Source organism: Haemaphysalis longicornis, unplaced genomic scaffold (genome assembly GCF_048455015.1).
Source record: "Haemaphysalis longicornis isolate Haplotype H1 unplaced genomic scaffold, Haemaphysalis longicornis Haplotype H1 scaffold_7, whole genome shotgun sequence".
Classification (NCBI taxonomy): Eukaryota; Metazoa; Arthropoda; class Arachnida; order Ixodida; family Ixodidae; genus Haemaphysalis; species Haemaphysalis longicornis.
The window spans coordinates 217,476-235,537 of record NW_027526422.1 but is presented as its reverse complement, the minus strand read 5'-3'; the positions used below and the strand labels follow the sequence as shown (position 1 = coordinate 235,537).

The following is an 18,062-nucleotide window of genomic DNA, read 5'->3' as shown; positions in this document are numbered from 1 at the left end:
ATTTTGCAACGTGTAAAAAGTCAGAAATCATAGAAAGCGGCCTTACTGCATCATGTGATCTCCACTGATGATTCTGCAGCGGGCAAGGAAATTCGAAAACGAATGCATGGTTTTATGAAGATGTATGAAACGAGGCAACTTGCTCTTTATTCCAGGCAGTTTCCAAAGACCTCTGTTCTATGGTGTCCCATAACCAACGTGAAGTCCAGATTCCTCGGCCAGGATCGTAGCTCCAAGTAGTAACTTGGGCAGGAAAGGTGTCTTCACGCTGCCTTGAGAAGAAAGTATGGCCGGTATCTGCAGTTGGTATTGCAGTGGTAAAGGGACGCTGCTTGTGCAAATTGGAGTATGGAGTCCCTAGGCCATGTTTCGACCACTCTGGGTGCGTTTACACGACTTTATTCAGTAGAAAAATAAATTCCAAAGTGCTGTCCTCCTCTGCATCCTCCTCGCTTATTCCCCATGTTGTTTTGTGTGACACTTACTCTTGCAGGCTTGGCTTGGCTGCGCCTACTGCGTGGCTCACTGACCCTCTGACAGAGTCAGTCGACCGGCCGCTGGCGAGTTGTCGTAATTTGTTCGTTCGTGTAAAACTAAAACACGGAACTTTTTTTCCCGGAAGAATGTGCCTTTATTTTTTTTCTCTTGTAGGCTGTGTCAGGGTTTGTAAAGTTGATGAAGTATCTCCACACAAGTGCACATGCAACTCTTCACGGACTTTGCTTCACTAGAGCTGTAAGCTGCATATGCCTGTGCGACTGGTACGCTAAGAGAAAATGTAAGCCTAAATAAAGGCGAGATAGAAGAAGTTCACATAGGTAATACGGAATTAAAAGCAACCAAAACTTTCATTTTAAAGCGTAAAACCAAGGTGCGGGAAGCACTTTTTGTGCAAGGTGAACTAGCACAGTGGTCAGCCGCACGACCACACATTGTGATCACTTTTCCTGCTAAGAAGCCCCTAGTACCGAGACATTTGTGGAGATTAGGGGGATGCCTACTGCACAAGTGTCATTCAAGAAGTGGTCATCTAAACTGCTGGGAATGCTGAAACTATAAACAGCCCATATGGTATATAGGTTGTATTCACTGGCAAGGCCCGCCTGCAGGCAACCATGTGAGTGCACCGTCACTGGTTACGTCGGGCTCCGGAGGATAGCGGTACTTGTCTGTGCTAAGCACATGAAGTGTGTTGGACGTCCCAAACTCTGCTCCACCGAACGCAAAGTAATGCTTCAACTCCAATAAAAGCACAATTAATAACATCTATGTTGATGTTGAGAATCGGGCTTAAACGGAGCAGATGACGCACGCCGGTGTTTATTCTTTTCTGCGGCCTGCGGGTGCAGTTGCACAAGCCGCGCCATAGCCATGGCGCTTTGGTCATGTCCGTGGCTGTTTCCAGTGTTGCCAAGCGAAGAAATTGATAGGTAAACTTTTCAGTGAATACCACCTATACATAGTTCATATTTCCTCCCCTGCTAACCCTTAATTTATGGCCGAGTGGTCCGGAGCATTGGATGCCAAGCTACGTACCGGGGGAGTTCGAATTTCCCGATTAGACATGTTTTTTCACCTTTCTTAATTAAGTTGAACTTTTATTAGGCAGTGTTTGTTATACTGCATTCACCATTTTGTGCTGTAGCCTTCATTGCTCCACGCGAGATTTGGCAGACTGCACGCAGACAGACATTGACATGCTGGCGAGTTTTCGTTGGCATGGTGTTGGCACAAGCACCTACTGCTTGCAGGCACAGGGCTGAGTCAGCCAACCCTGTGGCTGGTGCAAACACGCCCCTTACGGTACAGGCACGAGCCAGGCAAGCTCCAAAGGTGGGGGCAAAGCGCTTCGCATTTCAGCATCTCTGATGATGCGGAGGGCATTCGTCGTCTGGCTAGTGAATGTTACAATTCTAAGCAGCAGTGCTGTCAGGCTTATCTGACCCATTCTACGGCCGACAGCATGGCAGAAGCTCAGTATGCCGATTACTGAGATATTGTGAATGCCCAACCAGTGAAAACTTTGGATGCCAAGCATGTAGTTGCACGGAACTGAAACTGAAACTGGTTTGAACTGCAGCGTAGGACATCGTCCAGTCACATTGCAAGACGCGTCACTGCTGCTGTTTGTTGCGGCCGCTGCAAATGTGGCATGGTATTTGTTCTCCTGTCAGGCGTTATAAATTAAACACTGCTTTATCAACTTGCCGAACAGTGCCGAACAAGCGCAGTCTCTTAGGCAAATTCTTAGTTGGGCATCCTTCCACATAAACCACTTGGGTGGTGGGACATGGCTGTCTCGTGCGCTGCTTTCTCTTTCTTGGAGCGGGCCTCGTCGTATGTGCAGGGGCGTCACCAGCTAGTGCTGGCCGTGTGTTCGAATGTCCTCTGTTTCATCAGAATGACAGCACGCCCGTCTGGCAAGAGAGCGGGATGCATGTGTCCTTGGTCAGACAGCCCAGCGAAGTTGACGAGTCGGAAGGGCGCCACAGAGAGCATAGCACTGCCCGATGGGCCTTGCTAGTGCGCCAGATGGTGGCTGCTCGCGACACTGGAAAAGCTGTCGAGCCTCTCGGTCCTGTCGGAGCTGAACTAGTGGTCCATTCTGCACGGGGGCAGGCAGGGTTGGGGGCGTGGCTTCTGCCCCTTTGTGACTGGGCGGCCCTCGTTGCAGGCATCTACGATGCTCGGACGCGAGTGTTCATCTTCTACGTGGCCTGGAGGCTGCGGGTGTCCCGGCTGCTGGTGGAGATGTACGAGGAGTCGGTGGTGGAGATGCTCTCCCAGGAAGTGCACGAGCAGTCCGAGTGAGTGAGGCGCGCTTCTCCTTCTCTCTGGCCCCAGCCGCAGACTGCAGCTCTCGGGGGCAGCCCGTTCCTCGTCTTGTTTCACGAGGAGTGCAGCCAGCGCTGGGCTGTGTCAAGGGCGGCCTTTCATGTTTGGGGGCGGTGGTCAAACTGAGCAAACAGGTGGCGGCCTGTTCTGGCGTGAAGTAACCGTACGTCGCGTCGGGTGTAGCCACGCACATTGTCCTGGCTTAAACTGGATGACTCGAGCTCGCCTGAACCCCCCTCAGTGCCTGGTGAGGAAACGGCAGGCGTGGTGTGTTCACAATTGCTTCGTCTTCAGCACTTGTCGTCATGCTTTTGGGAGAGGTGGCACAGTAAAATGTGTTGTTGGGCTAGTTGGTGCATTATGAATGACTAAATTTGCACTAACTGGACATACAGAGGAAAGAAGACAAAGAATGCGCACACGCGTCTGTTCAGGGCCAGCATCTCGTGTGCTGGAATCTTGGACTCTAGACTGTACTTCAAGCCCTTTTGGATGACTTCCACGACCTCTTGTGGAGGTTCAGCGCCACCAGGTAGATGCAGTGTTGCAGCCCGCACGCCCTTGTCCGATTTCTTGGGGCGTTGACAAAGCATCCCGTGCTGCCAAAGCTCGGTGGTCTGTGCAGCAAGTCTCCTGAACGTCCTTAACTTGCTCTCCCCCAGCCAGTTGGGGTACTGGGTGAAGCAGGCGACGCGTAGCCAGTCCTGGTAGAGCCGCACTTGTCTGCAGAACTCAGAATTTAGGATCCGGGTCGTCTGCCTGACATGCCCGAAGGACGGCTGCACCGCACCAAACGGCCCAAACTTCCACTGGAGCCAGCGCTTTCCGCAAGCATAGCGATGGGCGTCTTGCAGAGCATTCCGCTCAGGCGACGGAATTGCGCATTCTTTGTATTCCTTCCTCTGTATGTTCAGTTAGTGCAAATTTCGTAATTCAGGTGGCACAGCGTTGCCGCAGCTCAAAAAGCCACTTGTAGCGTTTGCCTCTGGGGCCTCTGATTGTGCTTGTTTCTTCTATTGCACTATTTCGCTGCAGCCATTTGTCAATTGCCTTACTGCCATAAAGTAACATTGTTTCTATTTCAAGCGCTACAAGTCGGGGAAAATCCTATGAAGCTGTTTTAGCATTGTCAGTGTGGTAAGCAGCTCCAGCGTACTGTATCACAATTAAGTACGGGAAAACATCTGGTGTTCCCTTTAGAGCTCCAACGTTCTCCATGCCGAGACATGAATAGTTGGAGCATTCGAAGGTGCTTGCATTGCAGGGAGGAGAGGAAAGAGATAGCGAAGAGGCAGCGCAACAAGAAGCTGAAGCGCTTTCTTATGATTGGTCTCGCCACCGTGGGAGGAGGGGCTGTCATTGGTCAGTCCTGTTTCCTTTATTCTCTGTTCTGCTTCAGTACTTCCTTTCCTATAACCGTTGCAGAGTTGCCTTGGTTGTGGTGCTCTCCCCCCCCCAGCGTTATTGCAGTTTCTTGTGCGTGTGTGTGTTTTTTTCAGTATTGAAGCATGTTGGAGGCCTCTTTTAAGATGGGCCCTCCCCCCGTAAAGTGCAGTGGCACCCATTTGAAGTATACGTTTGTGAGATTTCTACTTAATCGGGCTACCGTGGTTGCTGTACTCTCGCCTGTTCCTTATAACAGTGTAGACAATTGGCAGTGTAGACAAACTGCTTCTAGTTCGGAACTGGATATAGTACTAATGCAAGTTTTTGTGGCCACCGATTGCCTCCCACAGAAGTCGGTGCATGCGCATACCACTTAATTTAAAGCCAGGTTGCCCGAAGCGCGGTACCGTTCGGGGAGCGTTTTTTTGGCGAGGCCTGAAAAAAGAAAAGGAACATGGAGTCAGCCATCCGATGCTCTCTCCCAATGGGGTGGGACCCTTTAGTTTGCGTGTTTCACGTGCACTCGCGTGATGACCACCAGTGCCCACGCTGCGGAGCCCCGCATGCGCTGTTTCCATCAGCAACCGCTGCAGTGCCGGAGGTACCCACTACGAGAGAGTGCGCGTCCCCACTACGGTCCCCACTACGAGAATGTCCCCGTATCGAGTGCGCAAAAGTTACCGTTAAGATGTCAAACCAACTACCCTGCCTATCCGTGTTATTACAGTTTACTGCGCTTGTCTTCGCGTCGTCTTTTTCTGTGTCCCCGTATCGAGTGCGCAAAAGTTACTGTTAAGATGAGAGAGCCTTTGCTGTCTGCGTGGGCACCCCGTTGCCTTAGCAACAACCGAGAGAGGAGGGCGCTGTGGGGTCATCGGCTGGCACGCCGCACATAGAAACGCCCCGTCAGCAGCGAGTGAGAGAAGCGTTGTCGCCACGTATGCGATTGCGATGCAAAAAAACTGCGTAACTGGAGCAGTGCGAGCCTTTCGTGCCGAAATTCGATATCTGCTGGCTGTGGTCTAGCTAATCATGTGCTTCGATGGTGATGTAGTCGCTTGATACCTTGGCTGTGCACCCTATCCTTGTGGCATGGGCTTCAGAAACCGACTCCACGATGCACGCACGATATTCGTTATGGAAATAGAAAAACAAAACCCCAATTAAAGAGCAAAGGTGCAGGTGCAGGTTGAAGGCCTTTCACCTCCGGTCTGACCAGTCGGGGGGTGGGAATCGGCCTTTTCCTCTCCTCCCTTTCATCTTTCGCCATCCTAACAACTCCTTCCTAGCACGTCTCGTTCCTTCCCCGTTTCCCTTTTTCCTGGCGGCCAGGGCCAACTTTCTGTGGTGGGCGTCCGTGAGTTCAGCCATATTTGGTTGCAGTTGTGTTGTACAGCTGGCCAAGGGTTGCCTGCGAGTTCATGTCCCCTTGTTAGGCTCCATGGTGACTGGCTGGAACCATGTCCAAACTGATCTTTCATTGAACTCTTTCGTGGCTGATTTTGAGTGCTCCCAGAAAACTTTTTTTCTCTCGATCTACTGGACACATTGTGGGATATACGAGGGGTTCCTCGGGGGCCTTGCCAGCACTCTGGGGTAGGCCCCCACGCTAGCTCCCGGCGTGTCAACCACGCGGGCTCCCATGCCTGCGGCAGCCCAGCGAGGTTCGCCGATACGAGAACACAGTAGACAGTAGTGCCGAAGCACAGCCGTTTATTTGGGGAATCCCAAAGCATGCGAGCACAAGGCTCGACGGCGTTCACGAATCACGCCGTCTGGGTTGTGACCGCGAACGGGAGGCAGGCACTCACGGCGCGCGACAAACAAAGCTCCCACCTGAGATGCATGTATCCACCACCGCCACGTTCCGCCGATCTCGCCCCGACGGGTCTCCGACGAGACTCTCCCGACTCCCGTGCGCGCACATTCGCGCCGCCCGCGCCCGCGCGCCTATCCCCGCACACATTGGTGGCGCCATCTCTCGGGGGACACCGACGAACCAGCGGAGCGCCGGACCGGTTTCAGCGCACCAGCGTCTCTCCCGAAGCGCGCGCTGGCTCGGGATCGCAGGTCGCGGTTCTCCACGATTCCCACAACATTTAGCGTTGCTATGCATGAAATTGTAGTTTATAGATTTCTGTTTCAAACACATAACAGTAGTCTTGTGAAAGGTGTACTTATTGACAGTTTATTGATCAACGAAACAAAAAAATGTGCAAAAAAGCATACACAAAACAAAAATATGTGATTTTACTGAGCCTAAAAATTGTTGAAATCTAAAATATATGAAATATTCCTACGCTCCTAAGCTGTGATTCAATATATACATCTACGCTGTGCACCAAGTTCTGTATTTTTGTGGGTCCAACAACCCAACGGCCCTGACAGCTGCGCCACTCCGCGAAGCCACTTGAGAAGCAGTCGGTCTCTATAAAATGTGCATCCAAGCATGCTTGTTCGTGTTCTCACACCAAATCCTTATCACTGCAGTGGTAAAAAACAAGAAAAAAAAAAGCGCTCTTGAGAAGCAGTGCGCATCGCTCCACAGCGCTAATTTTACACAAGCGCCAGGCTGTGTTGAAGGTGCTAACACGACACGGCACGGTGCATTTGGCAAACTATCCCAGCCGCATGTTGTCCAGACCCTACACATGAAAGTAATACCGCAGTCGTCAGCCTTTAGGCACGTTTTGTTTATAAGTACAGTGCAAAGTCAAAAACGAACCTTCCCTGGCAGCACCTGTCGAAGTCTTAGGCTGTTGAATGGGAGAGTCTTTATCAGAACTACAATCTGAAGAGTCCACATCGTTGCTGGAGTCATCACTGCTGCTGGGGTAAAAAAAATCAGCAGCAGCAGTGGCCGAATTCCCTGAAACCGCTGTCCGCCTTTGCAGAGTGTGCAGGGATACAGGATGCCATTTTTGCCCAGCTAGCTGCTACCTTGGGTTCAGATTTCACTCACGACGCCGTCTACCCACGCGAAATGTAAACAAACGGCAACGAAACTGAAAAAGGGCTGTCCAATGACCACACCAGATGGCGTCAGTTGTTTGAATAGCGCTGTTTTTACTTTTTGCAGGAGGTTTGAAAATCATCGTTCACCGGTGAACGATGACCTATGGCGTGGTCACAAAAGAGTTAATGGCTTCTTTTTTCCGTTCAAATGATCTCTCAAAAAAAAGGGGGCGCAAAGGTAACCACTAAGTTTTTCACAGAAATTGTCAGCAACTTTCTTCGCTTGCATGTGGCACACAGTAGTGATGCGGAGAAAACTGCCCATCTTGTCTCGCCATTTGTAGTTGCATAGACTGGCAAAGGTTACAGGATCAAGAAGCTAGCAAACGGAGACCTCCTTCTCGAAGTGCTCTACAAGCATCAGTGGGAGAAGCGGCCAGAACTAACGCCTTTTGAGCAAATCCCTGTTACTGTCAACGAGCACCGGTCACTGAATACAGTCCGTGGAGTGATTTCAGACGACAGCTGAAAGTACTTGACCAAGGAGAGGGGCTTAGAAGTTCACAAATGTCTATCGAAAACGGGAATCAAGACTAAGAACATGGTCCTCACCTTTGCATCAAGCATACTTCTAGAACAGGTGGAAGTAGGCTACTCGAAAATGAGTCTTAGACCCGACATAGCAAATCCACGCCGATGCTACAAATGCCAGCGATGCGTTCACGGCTCGCAGAGCTGCTGGGGCCGACAGACATGCGCCAAACGTGCCTCCCACGAGCATCCGGCTGAAAACTGCGAGGGCAAGGACACAGCGTACTCTCTTGTTTGCCCAGCGTGGGAAAAGTCACAAAGCACGACGTCTGAAGCGCATAGCCGTCAGGGCGCAGCCCCACAGCGGGCCTTGGCGCCTGCCGAAGCCACACAGAGCGAGTGTGAAGCGAGGCGCCACCACCTCCAAGGCGGGCTGCACAGACGTCCCTGGACAGACAGTTGACACTGCGGAAAGAGGTCCTAGGCCATCTACTTCGGAGGGGCAGCAAAACTCCCTGGAAAATACAAGGAGAAACGCGCATCAGATAACGCTACGGACTTGGTACCAACAAAATGACATGGCATTCATAGTCCACTGGAATTTCAGAGGACCTTTAAATGATTCAAATGATGTCAAAGACATACTCGCCACTCACTCACCTGTGGCCTTGTGTGTTCAGGAAACAAACTTGGGTCCTAAACACAAGGACATACCAATAGGATACGAGGTCTTCCGTTGCGATAATTGCCCGAAATGGTATCGCAGCGTGAGAACACAAACTTAAAACTGGGGTAGAAGCAGTGGCTGCCACGTTAGTAGCATTCAAAACAATCACACTGTGCTGCGTGTATCTCGAACCACACCCCGCAATAACACTGCGAGATTTAGAAGACCTAATAAACCAATTGCCAGAGCCATTTTTAATAGTTGGTGATTCTAATGCTCACTCTCCTTTCTGGGGGAATGAGGAGAGGATTTTATTTTCTCCCATAATGTCTGCCTTTTGAACACTGGCAAACCTACATACTGCTTTTCAAGCTCAAGAAAGATGAGCTGTGTGGGTTTGTCTTTTGATTCTCCCTCTGTTTTCAGTGATTTTAACACTTTCAGCTCTGGCGGTGTCGACGCCATCGCATAAAAGTTCCTCTAGTGCATGAGAACGAAACTGTTGTTGTCCATGCTTGCTTTATTTTCAATAAAGAAACAAATGAAAACTTTTTGCTCGCGAAGAAGAGAAGCAAATATTGTTATGCGTTTATTCGTAATTATGTTGAAGTGAGGTGTTTTAGCAATAGCAATAACTATGGGTCTGGTTGCTGCTCCTGAGTGCATTTGGTAACCCCCGTTTTTGTTTTGCTAGTAAGCATCGACGCCCTTAAAAGCCATACGGGCAGTCAAATCAACATAATGTAATTTCAGCCGGGAGATTTCTCTTACATTAATATCACAAGCCAAAAGCACACCTGTACTGTAATGTCGGTACTATTTTCATGTACTTTTCAATATCACATGCCAGTGTAATGTTATCTTTTTTCTTCACATAACGCTAACATGTTCACATGCTTACCGCTTGATACAGCGTGATGGGAGCTTCTTCTTTGCGGTTTTGCTGCCCAAAGTGAAAACTAGGTTAAACTAAACCCCAGCAAAGCACCGCAATTTGCACATATTGCCCGCGCATGGTCTTCTGCTTAGCATGCGCACAGGAGAAAAAAAGAAAAATTAAAGTCGTTTCACTCAGTGGGAAAGCTGTCGGAAGTGCACAGCAGTGATTCGCCATAATGGGCTGTAGCGCCGTTATCCGGTCACTGTTAGCACCCATCACGCTCTTCGCCGCCCTGTCTCATTCTTCTCTTGATGAATGGAATGGAGGTTTGTCCAATGCAATTCAAATTTCCAGCCTTCACAGTGCTCGCGTGCCCCCTGCCTGAAACTGCGCCAGCGGGAGTTGTGGTCTTTTTGTGCTTGCTTTTCCTCCTGCACGTGCCGGTGTTGCACTGCCACTTTTTTTCAAACCAACCCACTGAGCGTTCCGAACTACCTAAATGAATGCGGGCGCTGCCGGTTAATTACATATATTTTGCCTCAATTGTACCTGCAGTTTTCTTTGCACTAAACAACGGGGAGATGTATGACAAGCAGCAGCGGTTCACGAGTTTCGAAAGGCTATCGGGTGAGACAGTTGCGCATATTGCGCAGTTTTGATACAAATTTGTTTTCCTGTGCCAGGCTGCTCCAAAAGCTTGAAAATTGCAAGAATTGCGCCAAATTGCTCCAGAACAGTATGAGAGCCAAGGATTTTAATGCTCCCATCAGTTTCAGTGGGGAAAAATGCTTACTTACGGCGTAATTTTCCAGTACCCCAAGGTGAGGCGGTTTGTAAAGTTTTAATTGCTTGATCATTCAATGAAAAGCTGCATAAAATTGTCCCCAACATAGTTTTTTTGAAAGTCGCAATGCCGGGTCGCACATGTTATATTCTGTGAGTATTTAAAGTTTTCCCATCGAAAACCATTGCAAAGTACTGTAGGAAAAATGCATGTACTGGGGTGACAAACTGCTTGTTCAAGTTGATTAAAAAACGACAATTTTCAGGGCGTTGTATCTCCGGAACAACGTTATTGGGCGCCGGCATCTTGATGTGGTGAAGATTGGAAAACATGGCCACTGGGCGAAGCAGTTGCTCGTGGTTCAGGCAGAGTGCTCTTCGCCGATTTCTGCCGCGGTTTTGGTTATGGGGGTGGCTGGGTTTACATTTAGTCATTTGATCTGTTGCGGGAAGTTGCGCGACTCGAAAGACGGGAGTTCATCAAAAACAACGTGGCGCCCGTGAATTACGTGCTTGAAGTGAAATTTCGGACTCATTGCGGTTATAAAACCTTGAGCGAGCTTGCGAGCGGCGGGAATGGGACGATCGACACTGCAGAAGTGGCGGCACAGGCTGCATCGCCGCAAAATGTTCTAGCAGTGTGTTATGTCGGGACGAGCTATTATTGCACGCTAGTAATAATGGTTCATCTATCTGAAGGGAAATTTAATGCCAAAAGGGAGATGCTAAACATACCGACATTACGCAAACTACGATCGTAGTGAACGTGCTCCTTGGGGATTGAAATGGGAGGGCTGGTGGGGTGCCACTTCGTTTTGCACAACTTTTGCCGTGGCTCTACACTTGCGCCATTTGCGCCATTGAGCGCCAAACTTGTTTACCTGTGCCATCCTGTGCCGAACCGCCCCTATTGCACCAAACTCTTTTATCGGTGCCGTCCTGCGCCGCAGACCACGAGTTGTGCCACGAGATACATCTGCCACGATGTCCCGTGCTCGAAAACTTGGCTGAAACAAGGTGCTTTTTTATTTCAATGTGCTTATGGTTTCGGTTTCATCAAGGCTATGAGCAGGTATGGAAGTTGGCTTTTGCTGAGCTGTAAGGCCACAGCCACAACGCGGCTTCTCCGCCGTCACTGTGGATTTATTTTTGATGCATTAGCATGGTGTTGTTTGCCAGTGCCGGCCACTGTGCCTCAGCCATTGAGAAATGACCAAAAGTGACTGAAATGTTTTTGTGTCACATCGCAAACTGATAGAAAACAATACTATTGGCATGAAAAATTTAGTTTATTGGAAGTGAACTTCAATATAATGAGCCATTTTAGACGACTGTAGCTTGTGGGATTCTACATTTCACACACTAGTTATTTCCCACCCTGCAGCCATCTGCGCTCAGCAAACATGCCTTGCGAGCGCCGGCTGTGGACGGGTCCGGTGTTTGTGGCAGGGGCGACAAGGGCAAAACACCAATGGCAGCATTTATTGGAACGTGCAAATAAAATACGCTGCATGCAGACTGATCGTAGGCCATAACAGTAACACTGGGAGGGAGGCACTAAACAACGCTAGAGATCGAGATGGATCGACTCACCGATGGCATACCGGAGCAGCTGGGTGCCACGCGTGCCAGCGCGGGTGCAGTCTCCCAGCTCACCTGGACGCGTCCCATTGGGCGCGTTCCCCAGGCCTGGACCAGCGCGCCGAAACGTCCGCGCGCTATTGCATCCCCAAGACAAGAGAGCGTCCTCTCGTCATGCGACAACCCACCAGACCTCGCCATTTGGTGGCGCTAGTGCAGAGGAAGAACAGGTTCTCGGGTAAGGCAGATGGGAAAAGGGTCAACGCCTCCGGTCGCTGGTGCCCTCCCGTATGGCTCGCATCGCGTGAGCGAGGCGCATTGTGCAACGCCGGCCGCGATGGGAACCTAGCCAGAAAGGGGTTCGCGTGAAAGTCGCGATCCCCACAAGCTGCATGTATTGAACAGACAGGGTCTTGGAAGCTTTGCTCTTGCCAGATAATTTTGTTTGCCCTTGTTGTGAGGTAACTCCTTATTTTAACCTATGAACTTTGGGGTTAGTATTGCTTAGTATGTGTAGTATGGTCCAGCATTAATTATGTCTTCTAACACGCTCACTTGATGTAGTCTACAGCGTACGTTTGTCCCCTCTCACAACACTGTGACGGGCGATGCCGAAGCTATGTTCTGATTTGCTCGCACTGAAAGCGCTGCTCGGTAGAAAAACAATAAGCAAACGCCTTGTTTTACTGAATTCTGCCGTGAGTTCGCTTAGCACTGCCGTCTACCGGGCACAAAGAGAAGCCTGTTTTCTGGTTCTCTTTGACTCTGCAGTCAGATTTACCCTTCGAGCTGTGATAACACGGTGCACTTGCTCCGCATATTGTATATTTCCAGGTATAGTACAAGGACTGTGTTCCTGGTTCGGAGTAGGTTCTAGTGCATGGCAGAACTCCTACATAGTAGATAAATAGATTTAGCTTTACCCTTTGAGTGTCAAATTTTTTTGCCAAATGAGACCTCCCAGGGTCGATTTTTTTTATTGCGGATTTAAATGCTTCGGATGAATCTATTTCGAGAAAAAAATATCGTAATTTTTTTTAGGGTGACCATAAAGTGACAAAAAAATCGTTTGTGTTGTTACATGTGGTTTATTCATGAGTAACACAAGAAAAATTCTAAATAAAAACGAGAGAGTAACAAGCCGGCACCTTTTGAGTGGATCGAAATCAGATAGACATCAGTTTTGCGGACGCAAAAAGCGGGAAGCGCCCAGAGGACAATACCGAAACCAGCCGCTGCGCGCGCCGCGGCTGGATGCGCGAGCGATAGACGGCGCACAGCTCCTATAAAATACAAAAAAAAAAATGAGAAAAGAGCCTCATCAGTTTCGCAGGCGACCTTGGTCTGTGGCAGGCGCAAGAAGTGAGAGGCGCCCGGTGGGCGATACCCAGCGCGCCCCCTTGTTACCGGATACGCAAGCGATAGCAGGCGCGCCGCTAGGTAAATCATAAAGAAATAAAAAGAAGAGCCATCGGCGCAAGAAAAAAATTTGACGTATTTCCAAAGTGTGGCAGCACATGCGATCGTCTACGGCATCAGCAACCATGCTGAGACAGAAACATATTCCCACTGCATGTTTTATGCAATGCGACAAAAAAAAGTAAATTCTCAAGAAGAAAAGTGGAGGGAGAGTTCATTACGCGAGTAAATACGATATTTATTTTTTAAGGAAGGGACTGTTTCTAGTGGCAGTAGGGGCTTTTAGGCCACTACTGATGCTGGCGTGCATGTTGCTACGGGTAGAGTGAACAGGGGGAGGAGTGTCTTCTCGAGTGGGCGGAGGCAGCGTTGCTTTCGGCGCGCCGTGTGCTGTCGACCACCGCTAGGGGAGCAGTAAGCAAAGCAGAAGTCACATCTAGCCGTAAGAGAATGCGAGAAGATCGCAGTGCTTGGCCAAATGCGGGGTTTGGCTGCGCCAGGGCAGCTAATAAATGCAGTGGTAGGGCCACCTCCCCATATTCTAGTTCACTCTACTACAGGGACCTGTATGGTCCGCCATTGGGGCCACTAGTATGCTGGGAATAAAAAATAAATTTCATTACATAATTACCTACGTGTTCTTACTAAAAAGGTAAGGTTTGGAAAGTGCTCCTCTAAGCATTGTTATTGTATGAAATATCAACTTTTGAAAATCTGCTGCAACGTTTTCCCGCGTAAGGAGCTCTCCCCCCCCCCCCCTCAAATTCATGTCGGGGGTTCATTATGCGAGTAAAGACAGTAATGGCCACCATAAGGCACACGTGTGTGTTCTGACTCTTCTTGGTTCGGGCAGTCACTAATGTTGCTTTCTCATGTGGAGAGGGAAGTCATGTAATTCTCTTCAAGGTTCATTTGTATTAGCGATTCAATTTTGTGCGTGTATTGGTTTTGAAATACAGAACGCTTTATAACAATTTTTTTATATTCCGGATATATTATATTTATATTTATAATATTTTATGTATTAAGAGTATTCCGGAATACTCTTTTCCAGTGCCTGCAAAAGTATCTCTGAAATATCCTGATATGTCAAACTTGAATGCATCTTAGTATCTGTAATTCAGGCGCGGAACGCATGTATCATGATATTTGCATTTCAGAATACATTCTGAAGTAGTGTGTCTGCCCTGCCCTGTTGCAGAGTAGTGCACGGCAGAGTAGTGCATGCCACCGTGCGTTCGCTGATCATGCGGTCACTTCCTTGCAGGACACTCTTAGCATTGACGAACTGGATGAAGTGTTTACATCATTAATGCGGCACACGCGTAGCTATTCCACAGTACACGGGAGTGGTTGGCAAAGCCACAAAGGAGGCAAAAAAAGCAGCAAAATTAAGCGCGGAGTGTCTTTCAAAGGCGCCCAACACAGGAAAACATAATGAAATTTAAAGCATATCTGCCGCACAGCCAAGAAAGCCTCATGGCAAAAATTTGTCTAGTCCATAAATAGCTCATTCACATCAACAAACGTATGGGAGCAAGTTCATAAGCCAAACGGGACATACTCCACCTACACACTTCCCTTTTTAACAGCACTGGATGTACAAACAAGCGTAGAACAGGCAGATATTCTGGGTGAACACTTCTCCAGAGTTTGGAGGTCCACACACTACTCAGAAGCTTTCTTAAAGCACAAAAACACAGCAGAGAAACAATGACTGCCAACATGTGGGGGCACAAACAAATCATACAACTCCAAAAACTAAAAAAAGCTGTATTGGCCAGTAAGCAGACTGCCCTTGGCCCAGATGATATATATTAAAAATGCTTGTTCATCTTCCGGGTCCTTCTGTAGAAGCACTTATGAAGTGTTTTAACAAAATTTGGGTTGTGCTAAAAATGCAAGAAGCTTGGAGAAAGCTATTATTGTAGCATTTGTCGCGGAACCTACCGCAATTCAAGGACCCAGAGTCCTAGACTGAGCGACCCGTGCTTCTTTATTGGATGTGATCGAACCGCTAACTCCTGATGAAAATAGTGTGCCACGTGCCCCTGCCCGCTTCCCTGTCTTCTTCCTTTTCAACATCTTCCCACGGGCCCAAGCTGGTCAGGCGGCAAACTCAAAACAGGTACAGTTTTTAAACTTGAAGATTGCACATAAAACTTGTCATATAGCACTGACACTTGGCAAAGTACAGTTTTTAAACTTGAAGATTGCACGCGAAACTTGTCATATGTCATACAGCACTGACACTTGGCAAAGTTCCCATTGCAATTGCAGTGCACTGTCGGCCACAATCACCATCGCGATGTCGTCTATCTCCATCTTTGGTGTTGACGTCTTGCTTACTTGGCTTGGCGATGGAGTCAACAGCGCGAGAACCTTCCAGTTACATGCCAGCATATGAGTTTTCTTCCAGCCACCCGACGACTACGTTTGGGCCTCGCTGACACAAGTGCCTGTGCGCGTTCTTGGTTGGTCTTGCATTGCCTTGAGAAGCCACTTATGGGCTGGATGGTCTGCCTGTCGTTTCCTTCGTTGCTGTTCTCCATATGTGCACTCTTGCAGTTAGTTGGCTAAATGTCCTTGGGGCGTGCCATTTATCTTCGTCTTTCCCTTGGCTGGGCTCTCATGACTGCACGCTTTACGATCCCCTCCTTCAATGCTGCGCTCGGGTTCGTCGTCGGATCCATACTCCTTCGAGGCTGTTTTGGCGGATTGATTTTTCTGACGTCCACGTGTTGCGTTTTCAGTGATGTTCTCCTTGCATTCTTGTATCCACGATGCGGATATATAAGTGGGTATCTTCTTGGCAGGTTCTTGCTTCGGTGTCTGCTCGCTAGAGCTATCCGGTCCTTCCGCCCCTTCTGTCTCCATCATCACCTTTTTAACTACCTCGTATTTGGTGTGGAATTCATTACAAGTGCTCAGGTAGGCATTAGGCGATGAACTGAAACAGCAGTTGTGCTGTTGCCACACAGTAGATGCGCCAAAGTCCACATGCCGTCGTATGCCACCCGACCAGACCATGGCGCTAGTAAATCTACAAGCCGGAGATGCGAGTGTTCCTTGAATCGTCCAACCTAGAGCTGTTTCTGCGGCTGTGAGATCTTCACTGATCGGGTCTATTTTTGCCCATGGCCACCTTCCAGTAGCCGATTTCATCCCCATTGCAGGTATTCGGCTGGAGGGCGTCGGCCTTTCACTGAGGGCATTGACGGCCACGCTGTCGAGTTGCAGACTGGTAACGGAGTAAATCCTTGGAACCTCCAAGGCTTCCAACGGGACTGGGTCTCCACGAGCTTGTCTGCACCTCCACTCTTGCGAGCCTTTCTCCTGCCGAACGTGACCAATGCCAGCTCTTCTGTGCTGAGCACAGTGCATTTGAGGGCTTCAGACAGATCCTGACGGTATCTAGGAGCACTCGCACTATGAGGCGTCGCCGTGTGCCTGGAGGAACTGCAATCAGAACGCAGGGTCACGGTGCTAAAAATAAATGTGAATACAGGTAAACTAGGCGCATATTGAACTGGTGTGTAAGTGGCGCGTAATTTCGCCCACATTATCTGCTTTGTTTTTCGCGTGCCTCTTTCGTTTTCCCCTGGAGTTGCGCTTCAGCGAGCGGTTAGAAGCGGTCGCTGGAGCTACGCACATCGCGCGGGTGGTCTCCGCGGCTGTATCAGCGCGCCTGTGGCTTGCGGGGCGCGTTTTGCATTTTTGCGGGGAGAAAACGCTCCATGCGGTTCACGCTGATGCCTCCGTAGACGATGAAGCTCCGACAGAAACAAACAGTGTGCCAACTGTGTATGCACGCCACGCAGTTTGTAGGCAAGGGACTCGCTCACAGACTCCGTGGCTCGCTGTATCCACGGCATTGGGTGGCCCGTGTTGCCGTTCGCGTTTTATTGAGACCCCATTTCGGCACTTGCATCTTCCAAAATATACCTCTACAACTTAAATTCCGTGCCTAGTTCTCCATGAAACTTTGTTACATTGAAATTCCGGCAAACGGGACTTGGTTACACAGAGGGTGAAAATACATGGTGTGCATACACTTGAAGTTACGAAAAATTCCGTGGTTTGTTACATCGAGGGTTTCGTTACGTTGAAGGTCGTTACATCGTCTAAAGTAATGACGAATAAACATGCCAACAGCACCCTGGCCAGCATACGTAAGAAAACAAGTAGGTGGAACATTGCAACTACATCGGACACGTCGTCTGTGCTGATCCTAACCACGCGAAACAAATCCGGCGCAGAATAGGTACGGGCCGGCCTGTTGGCAGGATTTTGTCTCGAGGGGGGCACCCGACGCCCATGGGCCGGGGTGCATAATGACAAGCAAGCTGCCTCTATCACTCAGAAGATGTGTCCTGCCGGTGATGACGCAGGGAACGGAAACTGGGCCCGTTACTGAACAACTTGAAAGCCAGCCAAGGTCGGCTGCATGGGCCATGGAAAGAAAAATGGTTGGAATAACGTTAAGGGAGGGGAAGCGAGCTTCCTGGATCAGAGAACAAGCTCGAGTAGAGGGTACCGTAGCTGAAATAAAGAAGAAGAAGCGGGCAAAACGACAGCCGGTGGATCGCCAGGGTGACAGAGTGTCTAGAAGAAGGGAAGGCCAAGGGCTCGATGGAGGGACGGAATAAGGAAATTCGGGGGCAGTCGATGGGAGAGGCCATCGTCCTGCAGTGGACCTGGTGATGGTGATAGCACAGCTTTTTGCAGAGATTTTCTCAGCGCTAGTGGAGACACTTTTCAGGTCATGAGAGAAATCAGTTTCTGCATGAATGTGTCACATACTGTTCAGTCGGTTCTCTGTACATGCAGGACTTGAGTGCTGTTGAGGTGAAAAGCATAATGGACATGCATCATTTTAAAATTACTCGGGTTTAAGTGTACGTGAGTAATCGCTTCAAGTGAATTGTTGCATACATGTCTAATTGATGGGGAACTTTGGTCACACGTCAGTGTTGACCCTCTGTGGTTTTTACCTAGATTTTATAGCTGCTTTGACGTCGCTGA

The 18,062-nt window shown here is 49.3% G+C and overlaps 1 protein-coding gene across 3 annotated transcripts in view; it reads left to right on the top strand.

Moving 5' to 3' along the window:
• LOC144147419 (transmembrane and coiled-coil domain-containing protein 4-like) overlaps positions 1 to 18,062 on the top strand; it is a 164,237-nt gene that overhangs the window by 25,599 nt on the left and 120,576 nt on the right. For all 3 annotated transcript variants that reach the window (XM_077679551.1, XM_077679549.1, XM_077679550.1), the window contains exons 5-6: positions 2,675 to 2,807; positions 4,100 to 4,197. In XM_077679551.1, coding sequence (XP_077535677.1) covers positions 2,675 to 2,807; positions 4,100 to 4,197 — 231 coding nt within the window. The remainder of the gene's footprint in view (positions 1 to 2,674; positions 2,808 to 4,099; positions 4,198 to 18,062) is intronic.